This window comes from Podarcis muralis, chromosome 3, assembly GCF_964188315.1.
Source record: "Podarcis muralis chromosome 3, rPodMur119.hap1.1, whole genome shotgun sequence".
In the NCBI taxonomy this organism is placed as follows: domain Eukaryota; kingdom Metazoa; phylum Chordata; class Lepidosauria; order Squamata; family Lacertidae; genus Podarcis; species Podarcis muralis.
The window spans coordinates 27,818,773-27,833,701 of NC_135657.1; the positions used below are offsets into that span (position 1 = coordinate 27,818,773).

The 14,929-nt window shown below is 40.4% G+C and overlaps 1 protein-coding gene across 20 annotated transcripts in view; it reads right to left on the minus strand.

Moving 5' to 3' along the window:
- Positions 1–14,929, minus strand: part of ESRRG (estrogen related receptor gamma) — a 466,084-nt gene that overhangs the window by 49,776 nt on the left and 401,379 nt on the right. For all 20 annotated transcript variants that reach the window (XM_028724635.2, XM_028724630.2, XM_028724637.2 and 17 more), the window contains 2 exons: positions 11,704–11,814; positions 8,036–8,197 (listed from right to left, as the gene is read on the minus strand). In XM_028724635.2, coding sequence (XP_028580468.1) covers positions 8,036–8,197; positions 11,704–11,814 — 273 coding nt within the window. The remainder of the gene's footprint in view (positions 1–8,035; positions 8,198–11,703; positions 11,815–14,929) is intronic.

The window sequence follows — 14,929 nt, forward strand, 5'->3', positions numbered from 1 at the left end:
TGTTTTAACTTACAAATCCATCAATAACATTATTTTACACAATCAGATTTCTGATTGGCTACGAGTCCTGGAAGACCTGCTCCTTGCCTTGAAGTCCATTTTTACCTGGCCTGGGAGGGCAGGGCCCTGACTGACTCCACCTACAAAACCTGAGGCTGGGTTGGGGTATTGTTTGGGTATTGGTGGGGTTATTATTGCCCTATTTTTTTAAAAATGTTCAAAATTGTTTTTAACTGCTTTTAAACTTGTGGGTTTCTAAATTTGGGGTTTTTGTTGTTTCTTTAAATTAAAGGATGTTAAATGTGCCTAGGAAAAGAGGACTGCAGGTTCTGAGCAAGGGGAAGTATGGGGTGGGGCAGGCTGGGTAAGGGGCACAGGCAGTTAGTGACTGTGTCATGTACCAACCCCTCCTCCAATCTGGGGGACTGTGGTTGTCCTATCAGCCAGTCCCCAGGTCTGTGGATGCTGTTGCTGAATGCCAGGTAAGCTCTGAGTAAGACCTGCATCATACATGATCTGATTAAGGATGAGAAGGGCAATCTGGTCTGTATCACTGAGAACTGGGTGGGTGAGCAGGGTGGAGTTGGTTTCACCCAGCTGTGCCCATTTGGGTACACAGTTCAGCATCAGGGCAGACTTTAAAGGTTGAAGAGGGTGGATTGCTGTTGTCTATAGAAATTCTCTTTCTCTTCAGGCTTTCTGTCCAGTTGTGGGGAATCTAGAGTGTGTTTTCCTAGCATTGGGCAATCGGAACAGATTAGGGATTCTGCTGGTTTACTGCTGGCCTCAATACCCAGCAGTCTCCCTCTCGGAGCTGACAGAGCTAGTCTCAAAGGTGGTTTTGAGGACTCCCAGACTGATGATTCTGCGGGACTTCAACTTCCATACTAATGAGTGTGGGGGTCGGGAATGTAATACCCATGTAAATCATTGCCTATACTTTGTTGCCTCCTGTAGAGCTTTTCCAGGTAGTGAGGAGCCTCTTGTACAGTTTGGCCTGAAGGAGGTGGAGGAACCAAAGTTAGCTTGCTGTGACTTGTTTGTAACACAATTTTGAGGGTAAATGTTTGCATTCACCAGGCTATTGACCTGGTTGAACCAGGGAGTTGATTAATGACTCCCTGCATGAGGGGGTGGTTCTTGTTTGCTTGAAGAAACCACCCTCCCTGGATTCAGAAAATCTAACTAACTATCATCCAGTTGCCAATCTCCCCTTCTTGGACAAGGTTCTTGAGCAGGTGGTTGTAGACAAAATCCAGGCGTTCTTGGAGGAAACAGTTTTTCTAGATCCATTTCAATCAGGGCTTAGGCCCGGTTTTGGCACAGAAACTGCTTTGGTCACCCTATATGATGCTCCTGACTCTGTCAGCAGAAAGAAAGGGGAAATGTGTCTCCTGTTAATTCTCCTTGACCACGGTATCATTCTAGAGTGGCTGTCCTACTTAGGAGTGGGTGGCACCACTTTGTGGTGGCTCTGGTCCTCCTTGGATGGTCATTTCCAGAGGGTGATGGTGTGGGGAGTCTTCTTTGGCCTCTGGAGCCTTCAACCGGGAGGTTCGATTTTATCCCCTATGCTGTTTAACAGCTAAGTGGGGCCATCCAGAATTTTCAAATAAAGTGTCAGCAATATGCTGATGACACACTGTTTTAATTCTCCTCTATATCTGTAGATGTGGCAGTGGATGTGCTGTACTATTGTTTTGCTTCGGTAATGGGTGAGAGCCAACAAACTGAAGCTCAATCCAGATAAGACTGAGGCACTGTTAAGTGAGTCGTACCCTAGACAGGGTGGATGGAAGGTTAATTGCTCTTGATGGGGTTGCACTCCCTCTGAAGGAGCAGGCATGTAGCTTGGGTGTACTTCAGGATCATTTGCTGTTGCTTGAGGCTCAGTGGCCTCAGTGGTGCAGAGTGCCTTCCATCAGCTTTGGCTGGTGGCCCAGCTGCAGCCTTAGCTGGACAGGGATAGCCTAACGTCTGTCATCAATGCTCAGGTAACCTCTAGGTTAGATTACTACAACGTGTTATACATAGGAATGCGTCTTAAGAAATTTCAGTTAGTGCAGAATTCAGTGGCCAGGTGTTCACTAAAGGAAGACGGGTTGAGTACATTACTTCAATCCTGGCCCGACTGCAGTGGCTGCCAATTAGTTTTTTGGGCCCAAATCAAAGTGCTGGTTTTGACCTATAAAGCCTTAAATGGCTCAGAACTGCAATAGCTCAAAGACCACCTCTCCCGATATGAACTGATATAGACCCTGCAATCATCATCTGAGGCCTTTCTTTGTGTGCCTCCTCCACAAGAGGTCTGGTTGCCAAACGAGAACGGGCCTTTTCTGTGGTGACTCTCCATCTGTGGAATGCACTCCCCAGAGCGGCTCGCTTGACACCTTCACTACATATCTTTAAGCGCCAGGTGAAAACATTTCCCTATAACCAGGCCTTGGATTCATTGAAAAAAATCTGGTAACCTTAATCTAGGAATACCCCCAAACTATGTATCTGCTCCGTCAGAGGGAGTGTGACTCCATCCAGAACAACTTGGCTATTTTCTAGCCATGGTAACAACCAAACCAAAGAGCCTCCATCTTCCCTGCCTATCGAGAGCAAGCAGGTGCCTTCACTGCATTCTTTTTGGCACCTGCTAAAAACATTCTTGTTAAGCAAGGCTACCCAGATGCTTAGAAAGTTGATGTGAATTTTAAGCTGTTTTAGTATTTTAACTTTTTGTATGTTTTAAACTATTGTTGTGAATCTTTTCTTGATAATTTATTGTTTCATCTTTTTGTGAACCGCTTTGAGGTTTGTTTGTTTTTACAATCAAGTGGTGTAAGAAGTTTATGAAATAACAACATTTAAATACAGCTTATTGGCCCTCATCTAATCAACCGCTGTGTTCACATCAGCAAACGGATGAAAACTTCCTCTCAATGTTCTAATGACCACTCCCAACTACAATCTTATTTTCTCCCTGATGCTTTTTCCAGGTGTCCCTCTATAACTTCTCTCTTGTGGGGTCACAAGCATACAAATATGTTCTTTCAAGATAGCTTACCTGCTTCCTTGCAGGTACACAAATGAAACTCACTGTACTTAGTATGTCAGATTGTAAGATATGCTATGCAAATTTCTGGAGGGATATCTGTGTTTTGTGTCTTTTGCAGAAAAATCAAAGAATTGCAAAGAATAAAATCATTTTGTGGCACATTAAGGGTTTTTTAAAAACAAAAAACAAAAACCCCTATAATCCACATCTTTAAAATGCCACAATACTTTGTACAACTTATTTTTCAACTTTATGTCTCAATAGTGGTTGCTGTCTTTCAATTAATTATAAGTCTCTCTCCCTATATTTAGTACCTCTTTGGGCAACCTAAATGTACCAGCAGGCAATGCTAGACAAGTAATAATTGCATAATAGGTAAATCTGAAAGCACTTGATGGCAATTGGTTTTATTTTACAACATAAAAAGGTGGGTTTTTTTGTTTTGTTTTTTGGAAGAATAATCCAGATTCAATGTTTTTGTACAAATTAAAATTAATTTTAAGTGTAAAACATTGCAAGGACTTTGGTCTAACTTGATGAGTTTTGTGTCTGCAAAACGACAGAGAACATTTTGTCTCTTAAGCTTCCTGTTATGCACATTTAAAGAGCTTAATGTTTCCTGCTTCCACTTAGTAAAAGGAGAGCATTGCGCATTTTTGCAGAATGCCAATGAGACAGTTGCATTACAGAAACAATGCCTAAGTGACTTTGAAAATGTGGTCAGACATCAGCAGAATCTCATCTCATGGATAAAAAATGGGCTTTATACTTTTAAGATGTCCGAAAGCAAAACTTACCGTGTTCAAAACGCAACACACAATAAAACTAACATATGCTTTCAGTATCTAAGTTAGGTTCTGTACATCTTACTCACAGATTTATCTACTAATGTAAGCATTGTCTCATTGGAAACAACACAGCCTTCCTAAATACCTGTAGTATTTTACTAACAAAGTTACAGTACATAGGAATATTTTAATCTGACACAAAGAACAACAATAGATCTGACTGCTAGGCTGATAATCTTCTTATCACACCCTGTGAAACCTAGCTCTAATATTTGACAGTGTGAGCTTCCATTACTCGGCAACCCATTCTATAAAGGCCAACAATGGAGAAAGAATGAAGTGGAGTGTGGAAGAACCTCCATATCTACATAAAAGAGATTAGAGGCGACAGCGTTCCATTTTACAGCTCAATCATATTGTGTTAGCATGCGCTTATCCGAGCGCGGATGAAATTGAAAGAGAAATAAAAAAGAGTCAGGCAGATAGGAACCAGAAAAGCGAGGCATGAGCAATTTCCAAGGATATAAAAGGATGCTAATGGTGGGGCCCTGTCATTCTTAAAAAGGGCTATTAGGGCACCATCATCTGTTCTTGTGCCTTTACGCTCCTGTAACTAAAGTCAAGAATTTCCTAATACCATTGTGATCATTTTCTTCTACAGATAAGATGTGGTCATGTTTCACAACAACACTTTTCATTTGTTTGATTTATTAATGCAAGTAGACTAATTCTATTTACTGATAAAGCCTTTCAATCCATATATAAATGTGTGTGTGTTTCCTTTCTGGAAAAGGTATGTTTCTGCCCAGTTCTATAGCTTTTTGTTCATTAGAAAAAAGCTTGAGCAGCACAGTAGTATCAATGGAATTTAAGTGGGCACCAGAAAATTGATAATCATTCAAGGGATTGATTCAAAATTTTAAGAAATTACTCCAAAATTGAGAAATGAGAGGAAATGGTGACAGAATACAGAATAAAGAATAAAGCAGTGTTTCTTCTAATTTTTTTTTAAAATCAAATTTTCTTGATTTGCTGTAAAATTAAATTTATCTGCATGAGAAAATTGATCAATTTTTAGATAAAACACCAGATTGAATAAGCTTCTAATATGCTTTGGACATTTACTGGTTCCAAATTATGCTCAGAAAAATCTCCTTAGGTTGCAATCCTATACCATTTATCTGGGAGTCAGCTCTACTGAACTCAATGGGACTCATTTTTCAATAGATATGTATAGAAACATGTGTTAAAAATTCTATACCTTTAGAAACTAAGTTTTAAGGAACTATAGGAGAGCCATGATTGCAAAGTCAAACATGATGACTTCCATTAACATAAATTGCTGTAACAGTACTGCCCCCTTCTACTTTTCAGTACCAACACATAGAAAGGGAAAATGGAAAGCTGTCATTAAAGCATTAAAGGAGGTGAAGATGCACACATTTTGGCAAAGTTATCCTTTTCCTGAATAATAAGATGGTTGGAACTAATTTTATTTTATTTTATTTGTAATAACCTGGAGAATTATTCTGAAGTGATCACGTCTACATTTGCTTAAATGACTCCATAAAGGACATTAAGATAAATAAATAATAACTATACTATGTTTTTAAAAAATATTATCTATATTTATTTTATTAATTTAGAAAATATGTATCCTGCCTCTTGGTTACAAGATCTCCCACAATGGCAATGTATGCAATGCAATGTATGCAATAAAATATGCTGGTACCCAAAGTTTTAATAAAATACATAAATAAAGTTACAATGTAGATACTCAAATTCTACATCATTAAAAATTGAAGTAACCACATTGAGAGCACTGGTTTTTGCATCTTGCCCTTATGCGTTCAGTATTTTGGTGACTTACTTCCAACCAATAAGTGAAAATTTTAACAAACTTTGCATTCAAAAAGGGCTACCAGAAGGTTCTGTACTCAATTCAATCTCTTATCTCCTTCTAGCCAAGTGAACACCATTATGTATATTTAGCTAATATACCACCATAAGCCGGGTTTTGAATTTGCCTCTGACCATGGGCCTGCTGTTGAAGTATTCCTCAACAGCTCACAACTGGTTCAGATTCCTGGTCTCTAATTTAGAATGCCAGTCTTTAAGCATCCAACAGCTTTCGCTGCTAACTGAGGGAATGAACCATTGTTTTCTCTCCCTCTAGATTGCCTGGTTTCTTCCATACCCACAAGCAAACCTATGTCATGTATTCGCAACACAAATCAAACTGATAAAATATATTTGGCAATCACCATGATGCGTTATTGACCGACTTCTAGGGCAAATGCCCCCATATTGGTAAGACTGATGCAGGCATTGTCCAGAGATGAAACTCAAACTCACCTATTTAACTAGCTTTGACTTAATCTGGGGTGCTTTATTAGCAACCAGTGTAAGACAAAGTAGCTAGTATAATACAGAGTGATGTTTAAATTAGTTTACAATTTGCTTGGGCTCATCTAGACCTGCTCTGAACAAAGCCATTCAGAAATGTCAGCTGTGTTCCTAACCACTGTAACAAATTGTTGCCTGAACGCTGCACACCTAATGACTTCAAATTAGCTTCACTGCGATATTGCCTGACAGTTCGTTACGACTGTTAGTAACATAGCTGGCGTATCATGACCAATAAATTGGTTTCAGTGTGGGCTGGGAAAGGGACTTCCATCAATTTGATTAAAGAAATTACTGTAGCATTCAAAGCATAAAGACAAACTAGTTTAAGGAGACAGAAATAAGTTAACTGTACCAGAAAAACATTGCTCATGATTCAAAAGCTCGTTTATAAGCCATTTGTGATGCAAACTCTGAACAACTAAATTTCTTCTGTGAAGAAAATGCGGAGCGCTTCAGAACGTGTGTTACTGTCCTCCTTTCTAAGCAAATTATGATTTAGATGTGTATTGATAGTTGTTTATTATTTGGTTTTGAGAAGTAATTAGAATCATTCAGGATTGCGCCTTGCATTGTTCAAATTCACTGGAAGAGACAGTGCCTGATCCAAAGTGTTAAGCTAGCATTAAGGAGAGCAGTAAAAAAAAGAAGTCTCAGAAGCTATTTTATGTTCTTTGTCAAATCCTCTTGAAATCTTCACAACTCATGTGGCTACTCTGAAACAGTTAGGCCTACCCACACACTGGAGGGGGGGGTAAGCATCTGTGCACATATTCTTAGCAAAGTGAATAACAATGCCAAATAAGCAGGCACTGTGCGTATTTCTCGTCTGAATGCCCAATCCAACAGCCTGTGGAGAATAGCCCTCAGTTCCTCAAACCAAGGAGCTGATCATGGTGTCACAAATCATCTCCTAGGTTGCTACAGGGATTACAGAAGGAGGAGGAGAACCATGTGTGCCACCTTGAGCTCCTTGGCCAAAAAGGTGGGATATGAACACAATAAATAAATAAATTGCTGCTTCACTCCTGGTAGCAAGATGTATTGGGCCAACCCTGAAGACAAGGAAGGTTGTTAAAGGAGGAAGTGCTAAATATTTATTTGAAAAAAATCAAAGCATTGGTTGCAGATCATACTGGTCATGTAATCTAGAACTGTTATGTTGTCTGCAGACATTAAGGTACACCTGTACTCATGGTTCATGGCTGCCTACAGTGTCAGCTGCTTTAGGACACAGGTGTGCCAACACAAATTCAAACCAAGTGAAATGAGGTAGGTGTGGGAAGGTGCGTGTGTGGCAGAAGGCACAATTCCACTGAACCTTAAACTGAAAGCTTAAGTTGTTTGATATGTACAGACTCCGTCCAAAATGTTATTTCCAGTTACTGTTGCCTGAGGCAAGACGTATAAGCAAAAAGACAAAATTCTCTTGTTTATTTTCTGTGGAATGTGGGCAGCATGTGGAAATATTAAACGAACACAGTTTTCACACAAGTGCTTTATGACCATTAAGACTTTGTTGGATGTGCATGTCACAAAGGACTTTAACCTACATGCTTTGCTAAGGTAGAACCAGAAGAAATAAAACCCTATCTGCAGGGGTGCAATTCACAGGGACCAAGGTGAGCCCAGCATATAATGCTAGTTTAAAGGAGAGGCAGCGTAACTAGTCATTATTACCTTGTGGTCTCCGCATTTAATGTCCCACATGTATTATTTTCTTATTTAACCTTTTATGTAATGGTTTTTAACAGACTGAAATCTCGTAAGATATACTTGTTTATAGATTTTGTACCTGGAATATGTTTAGCCCATCCAATGATGACCACCAGCTCTCTGTCTGCCAGGTCACAAAGAGTGGTGAGGGCCTTGATGTCACTGTCTGGCACAGTGGGGTCAGGCATGGCATAGATCTTCTCTGGTTCAGCCACCAGCAAATGAGAGACAATCTTGTTATCTGTGAATATAGATCAGAACATATGTTAATACTAATCAGTGTATTTTCCATGACTCCACTTAAGAATCTAGTCCAACTCCCTGCAACACAGGAATCTTTCACCCAAAATATGGCTCGAACCCACGACCCTGAGATTATGAGTCTCATGCTCTACCAACTGAGCTATCCATAAATATTAAGTTTTGGCCTGTATAACATTTGCATATGTCACTGCTAGTCTGGGGATATAGCCCCTATCTACCAGAATTGCTGGGAATGTTATTTACTTCAATGGGATCAGGTGTGAACACATAAATCTATATATACCACTCATGAGACCCAGTGTGAGGTTGTGAAGCATAGGATGGGAGAAACCAAGGTTCAAATTGTCACTGGGTGAAGTTCAAGTGTTTTCAGAAACTGCATTCAACGGCTATAAAACCTGAGGAAATTCATTCTAAGATTTTTCTTTAAATGTTCTATTGTATAATTTATCCGGGAGTTCTTATCTATTTCTGTCTCTAGTCTTTTACAAACAGGTATGTCACAAATTTAAAAAATGTCAGCTCCTCATAAACCAAACACAAGACACCACTTCAAGTATGTTTGTTTATTATTATTACAATGTAAAAGCGTCCTGTTCACAAGTGAATGGAGGAACTCTTAGACTGAAAGTTGATGTGGGACAGATGCTGGAACAGAGATTGTTTCAACTGTTTGACCATTCTAGTTAATGTAGATTATGTATTCAAATCACAGAGGAGGGAAATTCAAAAGCTGATCTGGTATTACAGTACTTAGCAACAGACCTGGAGTCATGTGCTCATTGTTTCATAAGAACTACTAAAGCTACACCAACAAACAAACAAAATCCCCCCAACATTCTACTATTCTCAGACTAATTAATGGGTATTATTTATCTCATCTAAAGGTGACAGATAGCAGTTTTAGTATTTCTTGATAAACAGATTTCAGTGATGATGTTAAACTGTTGGCTGCAGTGCGCGTGCGCACACACACACACACACACACACACACACACACTCCTCCATTAATTCACTGTTTTATTACCCATGGTTGCTTCCTATAACAAAATTATCAAAACAAACAAGTAAATATTTTCACAACTTTTCTTAAATATTTCTTTTCTTAAAGTCCAAGGTTTGTCTAGTATTCGTAATAAAATGTTTGCAGACAGAGGAGATGTGAGTTGCTTGGATTTTGAAATCTAGTAACTATTTTAACAAATTTGTTGAAGTGCCAAAGACTCACCAAGTTAATTATTTAAAAAAAGCATGGATGAGAGCAGCATATTTAGGGGTGGGGTGGTAGAAAATGAAATATTCTCTATTTTTCCCTTAAACATTTCCCTTTGTGCAGTGATTCAGGATGCTGTACAGTTTAATTTAAGGTTCACAGAGTTTTCATACCCATTGTTCTGACAACATGACAAGACCTGTAGGCAGACCACTGGGTTGTGGTGAAAAGAAAGGAAATAATAATAAAAAAGTGTGTGTTGTGAACATTTCCTAATCTCTATTATTTCGCTATGGGGGGAAAGCATTGTCAGTATTGAAAGTACAAATCCAGGGGCATTCTGAATGTGCTCAGGAAGCGCATCAGTTAGAATAGCCACAAGCACGGTTCCTAGGTAAATCTTATTTAACGTTTCCCTAATTAGAATCAATAAAACCCAATTTTCATTCCACTGCCTTTGTTGTGCTCAGACTATCTGTCAGAACCCAGAAAATCTCCCTGGCTACTTCTTTAGTCAAAGTGATTTCACTGTTTCACTCTTGACACTTGCTGGGACGGATGCAAAAGAACCGAAAAGAAGTTATGCTATATGTGTTTCTTACAGGATGAGCTAAGAAAAATGACCAGGGAGCCATTAAATAAATATCTAAATAAAGGATTGCATGTGAGGACCGGAAGCTAGTTTATCTTGAGCAATAGAATCCTCTAAAATGTGTTTCATTAAATTCTTGCATGTTGTGTAATATCTCAATGATTTTGGCTAGGCACAGGGAAGACAATTCACTGAAAAGTTATACTACATATTTCCCTTTGAAATGAATGGGAGCTGTGAAAGAGCAGAGTAGTATTCTTGTACAGTGCCTGTTCATTTTAATGGGGCATTCCCAAGACGACTTACTGGTGGATTGCACCCTTCTAATTCCTCACATTTTCAGCCGGGACACATTAACCTATGTCTGTGATAAAAAGGCTTAATTGTGAGTGCATGTGCCGAGCTGTCAGCAATTCAACTCAATGGCACAATATAAAACAAATGAAAAGCTGGCAATCTGTGCATCCAGAAAATCTAAACCTCTAATGAAATTAAGCATTAGAGTTTATTGAATTTTATTGTATTATCAGAAAGTTTTTATTATAATGCGCAAAATCTGCTTAATGCAACCCTAGATTGTATTTACAGAGTGGTGGAACAGCTTATCCAGACTGTGTGGAAGATGCCAGATTGGACAATTGAAGGTATAATCAGCATAATGTTTTTTGGAAAGGCAAAAGGAAACGATGCCATATGTTCACTTAAGCTTTAATTTTATGTAAAACTGGTTTCTTTTCCCTTTGACATAGCTAAAATGCCCTTTTGCTTACAGTTCAAACTCTGTTTATTTGCTTTCCAGGTCTCCATATGCTCATGCGTAATGCACACAGTAGTGTCCCCTACTGGGGAATGGGAGGTGAAAAACAACACAGTGCTTTTTTTTTTTACACAACCAGGTAAGTGCCATCAGGGTAATCCTTGGAGCCTTTTACTACTCTTGTCCAAAGTGAAGGCTCTTGTAGCTTGGAGGCTTCTGCCACTGCTTAGACTCCAAAACAGCTATTTTAAAAGTGACATACAAAAGAATTCACAAGTGCTGTTAGCTGCTAATTCTTGTTTTTGTAGACTACCCAACTTGTTTCTTCGAGAATTAGCAGCTTCTGCATGATTTGTACAAATGGCTTTATGAGCCTTTAGCTTATCAAACTGTATCTTGTTCTTTCTTTTAATATCAGCTGCATATGAGAACATTAACACCCTCCCTATGCATGTTGTAGGTGTAGCACTTTCCTGCTTTAATCTAATACTACCTAGTAGTGTGTCAGCCTTCTATTGCTATAAATTAATGAGGCTCCTAATGTATTTTCATTGGGAGGTTGAGCAGTCAAACTCATTTAGTTAGTGAAAACTGCAAAAATCACTTTCTTGTAAAATCTGAGACTAGAAGCTTCAATGAACTAATGATCACAGCATGAGCTGTTTTATGTACCACTGAAAATAAAGATCACCTGTAAATGTAAAATTTGCACTGCATAAATTGTGCATTAGCAAGCTCTCACCCTTAAAAGAGTCTTTTCTTGACTCTTCAGAGAAAGGATACGGATGATATGAATAGTTTACAAAATCATCATTGATAAGGAACATAATGCATATGATTCGTTTTGGATGCTTCTTGCTTTACTGGGATGCAACCTCATGTATACGTACCAAGGAAAAAACCACCAACTGATTTACTTACATGGCTTTTTGGCTGGCTGAACTAGCTGAGGATTCAGGTATGGGCTATTTTCTGCATCTATTCTGCGCTTGTACTTCTGTCGACCTCCACGTACTCTGTCTAGGCGCACTCCTGGAGTTGAGACAAAAAAAGAAAGGTGTGTTTAAAACATTTGGAAGAAAATATCTTACGGAATGATGAAACTTTCCAATAAAACAGTAAAAGTTCAAGATTGTTTGAAATTGAAAGAAGTGAAAAAAATGGGCACAGCATAAAATTCAACAACTTCAGCTTTACACAAATTCAAAAGTATTAGGAAATATTCCTGCTATTTGTGGTATTGAGGCATAAGTGCTTACATTTATACAGATAAAACAGCACTACCCATATCAAATCAGTATGCTGGGGAAGCCTCGGTATTTCTAGAAGTACAAAAATCTGGAAATGGGGTGCTAAGAAAGAGAGGACTCGCTGCAGAATGTGTGCGCTCAGTGATCATAAAATGCTGGCTAGTCACAGAAAGCCAGGTGGAAGCAGGAATGGAACGATGTGTCCTGCAGGAGTGCATGGCTATTTTTTCGAACACTAAGCAATAAACTTCACACTGCAACATTTTGTTGCAAGCCCCACTTATATTCATAGGACTATTCTTACCATGAAATCAGCAATAAAATCAGTGCAATACAGCAAAACAAAACAATCACAATAAAACCAGCAATGAAGCAGCAGTTAAAATTAACAGGCAGAACTTTAAAGCCTGTAAGCATTTTTTAAAATATTTATCCGACACCAAAAAGATAACAGAGTGGGTGCCAGGCAAGCCTCCCTAGTGAGGAAGCCCAATAATCAGGGTAAAGGTACCCCTGACCATACGGGCCAGTCATGTCCGACTCTAGGGTTGTGCGCCCATCTCATTTAAGAGGCCGGGGGCCAGCACTGTCCGGAGACACTTCCGGGTCACGTGGCTAGCGTGACGAAGCTGCTCTGGCGAGCCAGCACCAGCGCAGCACACAGAAACGCTGTTTACCTTGCCGCTATAGAGCAGTACCTATTTATCTACTTGCACTTAGGAGTGCTTTCGAACTGCTAGGTGGGCAGGAGCTGGGACCGAAGACGGGAGCTCATCCCCGCCGCGGGGATTCGAACCGCCGACCATGCGATCGGCAAGCCCTAGGCGCTGAGGTTTTACCCACAGCGCCACCTGCATCCCAATAATCAGGGTACCATCACTGAAAATGTTCTCTTCCTCTTTTCAAGTCAGATGTTGGACACCTAAAGGACAGCCTTCACCAATGATCTCAGGACATGGAGTATTAAGGGAGGGGCAGTACCTCTGTTGGAAGACATGTTGTGCTACCTTTTGGGAATTTTCCATTCCACCTTTAGTTACAGACATGTTACATGTCACATGTCTATTTACATTCCAGCACTGTTTGCTGGTGTAAGCGGAATTTCTGCAGTGTTGTTTTGCTTTTGCTTTTCTCTCTCGGAAGAGATGGCAAAGAGAGACGACATGTTTCTTTGTCCTGATTTATGTTTAATAAATCCGTAGTTTGTTAGTATGTCTCCACAAGCCTCAAGCCTCTTTCATCGCGCAGTTTGCTCTGCTAAGTAAAGTGTCCCATGTCAGCAGACTTGGGTCACTGATTTACGTCGCACCAGAGGTCGAGGGATCTTCACAGCGTGACGGCTGGAAGGAGACGATCTGGGTAGTTCATTCACCCTGGTCCCCACAATGCACTCAGCCCTCACCTGTGGCACCTAGAAGCTATCAGCATATGACAGCGGCCACATCCCAGGAAACAGCTTTGACTGGCCGACTAAACAAGGTGAGAGTACCCAATGGCTCTTAAACCCTTGGTGATTTAGGGACTTGCCTATCCCCTGCATGCAAAGACAGGCTCCAGCAGATTGAGCAGATGAGACTAATAGTGAGTCCAATGGCCAGGAAGGCTTTTTTCTGCAGGTGCTGTTGAGGAAATGAGGGGCAGATGGTGCTCATTAACCAGTGGAGATAGCTCATCTAGGAGAAAGAAAAGTCTGATCTTAAACGTCTTCTGCCTACTCATTTCTGAAAAAGTCAGGAAAACTGCACTGTTGAAAACCTTTTCTGGAGAGAGCTTTACAGACTGCAGCAAGCAGATGAAACAATGGGCAGAGCAGAACACTAGCAAAAGCTGTACTCCCTGAAAAACATGGTCTCCAACACAGCAATTGACAGCATCCAGACTCTGCCTGTCCTGGAAGAGCTGGGTATTCCTCCCTCCCTTGATGAGCTGAAAAATGTCATCATCTTTCATGCATGTGGTTAAGCCCCAGGACAGGATGGAATCCCAACAGTGCTGAAAGCTAGCCTCAATTCCTCCCTCATGACACACCTCTACGGCCTTCTCTTGCAGTGTTGGGAAGAGGGATCCATGCCACAAGATATGCACAACCCTAGCATTTGGAGCCTCTATAAGGACATAGGTGACTGTGATTATTCTAACAACTACCATGGAATCACCATGCTTAGTACTGCACCTTATTGTTCTCAACAGACTGCAGTCACTTGCTGACAGGGTCTATCCTGGGTCGCAATGTGGTTTTAGAGCTCAGAGGTCAACAGTCGACATGATTTTCACACTGGACCAACTGCAGGAGAAAAGCCAAGAGCAGAGACACTCCTTGTAGATTGCCTTCATAGACCTGGTGAAGGCCTTTGACCTCATCAGCCGAAAAGGACTCTTCACACTGTTCCACAAGATGGGATGCCCATGACAACATAATCATGTCCTCCCATGAGGACATGCACACCACTGCCCAGGAAGACGGGTGTCCTCAGACGCCTTCCATATAAAAAGCAGCGTGAAGCAGCAATGTGTTCTTGCTCAAACTCTCTTTGGCTTATTTTAATCCCTGTTGCTCTTGCATGCCTTCAGTTCAACTGATGACGGTATGTACATCCATGCAAGGAGTGACGGGTTTCTGTTCAACCTGGCATGTCTCCATGCCAATACAAAAGTGTGGTGGGTTCTTATCCATAAGATGTTGTTTGCAGATAACGCAGCCTTGACAGACACTCCAAGGAAGCTCTACAGAGACTTATCAAATGTTTTGCCCAATCCTCCATGGAATTTGGCCTCACCCATCAGCCTGATGAAGACCAATATCCATAGCTGTCAACGTTTCCCTTTTTTAAAGGGAAATTCCCTTATCCCAAATAGGATTCCTCGCAAGAAAAGGGAAAAGTTGACAGCTATGCCAA